This window comes from Phoenix dactylifera, unplaced genomic scaffold (assembly GCF_009389715.1).
Source record: "Phoenix dactylifera cultivar Barhee BC4 unplaced genomic scaffold, palm_55x_up_171113_PBpolish2nd_filt_p 000064F, whole genome shotgun sequence".
In the NCBI taxonomy this organism is placed as follows: Eukaryota; Viridiplantae; Streptophyta; class Magnoliopsida; order Arecales; family Arecaceae; genus Phoenix; species Phoenix dactylifera.
In genome coordinates, this window is record NW_024067673.1 from 191743 (window position 1) to 194927 (window position 3185).

The 3185-nt window shown below is 43.0% G+C and overlaps 1 protein-coding gene across 1 annotated transcript; it reads left to right on the forward strand.

Annotated features, from left to right (window-relative positions):
• The first annotated feature begins 1448 nt into the window (after positions 1-1448).
• Positions 1449-2699, forward strand: LOC120104667 (11 kDa late embryogenesis abundant protein-like). The gene is made up of 2 exons (XM_039116176.1): positions 1449-1620; positions 2237-2699. The coding sequence occupies exons 1-2, from the start codon at positions 1477-1479 to the stop codon at positions 2444-2446; spliced, it is 354 nt and encodes a 117-aa protein (XP_038972104.1). The 5' UTR covers positions 1449-1476; the 3' UTR covers positions 2447-2699.
• The last annotated feature ends 486 nt before the right edge of the window (positions 2700-3185 follow it).

Consider the following 3185-nt stretch of genomic DNA (forward strand, 5'->3'; position numbering starts at 1 on the left):
TTAACTAAGAAAGTTTTAAAAGCACTAAAGTAAAGAAGAAACCAATTCACCCCCCCCCCCCTCTTGGCTTGTCACCTTGGGCAACACTGAGCATCGGAAGGAGCCAGTCGGGTCAAGCCTCCCCAGTGATCGTGCTCATTGGAGAAGGATCGGACCGAGTCGGATTGTTGTACTTTGGGGATCAGATCACTGCAAAGCCGCACGTTGGGCGTGAATCACGTTTTTAGGGTAGTATATATCATACGTCTCGATCCAGACGAGCTCTTTTCAATTTTCTAAATTTATTTTAGTGAATTACTCTTTTATAAATAATAATATAGCAATTTTTAGATAATAATTATTTTCAATATAGCAAGTCATCCAACAACCTTCTTAGGCACTGTTCGTAGGAAGAAGAAGAATCCACATACCTACTAGTTTGGGAGGAGTTTGATCTTATGGATAATCATGAGGAGCTTTCAAGAAATAATTACATTTTGTCCTTCAACAACTAGAACGTGCATCATATGGAAATGTCGTCCAAAAACAATTACATTTTGTCCTTGGACAACTAAAACCTGCATCATATGGAAACGTAATCCAACAACCTTCTTAAATACTATTCAAAGAAAAGGAGCATTTCTCTAATTTAATCATCACTAGGTTTCGCACATGTATTATGTTGTACTTAAGATACCCAAAGTTGTCAAATTATAAGAATTATAGACTCATGATAAGAGAGCAAGTCTATAATATACTTTTGGGACAACCTAAATGTGGAAAAGAAGGTAGAAAGCAACAAATACACATATAGAGCAGGGGAAATTTTCCCTTGGATAACATTAAAAGTTTCTTAGATGATATATGATGATGCCTCGCTTGAAATAAGACTCTAATACTTGACTTAGTACGGTTGCGAGGATGTTGAAAAGTCCATTATAACACCTTATTTTAGATAATTAATGTCACTTCTTACTGAAAAGAGTTGATTTATAACAACCGTGAACTATATCCAAAATAACTAACAGAAATGTATTATTTGGATTTTTTGATTCTGTATAAGTATCCAAAATCTATCTAATGAATAATTAAAGTGGTGCTAAATATATGTCCGTATATATTTTCACATAAAGATTATCGAAAAAAACATGCCTTGAATGGCGAATAGTTTAAAATCATATCGGAGTAATTGGCCCGAGTCATGTCCCTCCCATGCTGCTCCTTGCCATCCATGTATCCGTAGTCTCGGCCAAAACACCACGACGTCTCAGACTACGATAAGATAAGCCTCCCTCGATCACCGCACTGTCCAAGTATATCGTCTATCCGCCACGTAGCTCACATCCCGTGCTACGTGGCTCCTCCTTTCTCCACGTGTCTGTTGGCTTCTTGGGCACGTTGCAGCACCGCGTACTTCCCCCTCGGTTATATGGACTCGCCATGATCATGACGGTACACAGACTGTTATCTCTATCAGTAATCAGAATTATCAGATATATGGAACGAGGTAAGGGAACAAAGATGCACCCCGTGATGCAAACCGGGAAGAGCGCCATGGCGGCCACAAAGGAGAAGGTGGGCAACGTCGCCGCCTCCGCCAAGGCTGGCATGGAGAAGACCAAGGCCGCGGCCGAGGAAAAGGTCAGTCACACGTCCGCTCCTTGCTCTGATCTGTTTTGTTCTGGCGTAGTATGTGTTAAGACATTGCTCATTATGTATCACCTAAGGTGATGATATCCCGTGGGCACAAGCTTGCTGTTTGATCTCGAGTGGCAAGCTCTAAAATTGTTGTTGCAGTGTATCATTTGGTGGGACGCAATCTCGTTGGGCTCTCAACACCTCAAGATTGAACCAAATCGGTCTCCACATTCTAACACCTTCTATGGAATGAGGAGGACGGCCATCAAACTCCAACCAAGCACCGTTTTTCACACCCGTCCTCATGATTCACGCTTCTTCCCGTGCTAATGGTTCCCATCATGTCACAAATACACCATGGAGATTTAAATGGTGACAGTGTTCGGTTGCTATGTCACTGCAATCACTATATATCTAACAGTAAACGGCCGTTACTAGATCTTTTCAGTATTTAGAGCGTAAGATCTTGTTTCCTATGTATAAAAAAATTCGGAATGATATGAAAATAAACATCATATGATAATCTATGAGAAGTGATTTGTGATATGAACGATGGATCAAGAGCTATTTTCCTCGACTTGTTTGACTACGTTGACCGGCTCTTGTTGCTGGGGCCCAGATAGAGAAGATGAAGACTCGCGACCCGGCGCAGAAGGGGGCGGCGGAGCAGCTGAAGGAGGAGAGGATCGAGGAGGCGGAGGTCGAGAAGCAAGCTTCCAAGGAGGAGAACGCGGCTGTCAGGGACCAGATCCGCGCCTCTGCCGCCGGCACCGTCGCCGGCTATCCCAGCGGACAGACCGGGGTGGTGATCAGGCACCACCACTCCTAAGCCTGGCCCGACCGGGCTCCGGTGCGGCCGCGGTGGGCTTTGTTCCCTGGCTCACCAACAATCTGTTTGTTTGGTTTCTCTTCATCTCGGTCTTACTTCGTGTGTGCCTGTACATGTTTTAGGATAAATAATTGAGTAACTTGTCTTGGCCGCTGTTTTTTAAGCAAGTCATGGATTATAAATTGCATCTGCCTAGAGTTATGCGAAGTAATCACATTTATGTTTTGTAATATATAAATAAGAGTCTTTGGTTCGGTTGGGTTGGCATCAGGCCATGATGGGTTTCCTGTATGACGTTACCGCTATCATCACTTGAAAAGGTGGCAGGAGGTTGAAGGAGGTGGACGGGTACTTAAATTTTGGTTGCTGACACATATCTCGAAGAGAGCATGGCGCAATCCAACGGTGGATTCGCGCGAGGAAGCGTAATCCTCCTTTCGCGCGAAGGAGGCAACCCCCGTCCGTCGGGCTATATCCAAAATCTGAACTGAGAACCCTACGCGCCAACATCATCTACGAGACAAATCTCCGCTAACTTTTTACAGAATTTGGGGGCTTTAATGGACCAAACGTGCAGGAGGATGGATAGTGGATAAAATTCTAAAACTGCTGTAAAAAATTAGGATGGAGTTAGCATAAATTTTAAAAAAAAAAATTTATTACTAAGGTTTTGTTTGGTACAGATTTTGGAGCCCCCATTTAAAAAGTTATTTTGGTTTTGCCAAAATATTGAAATGGT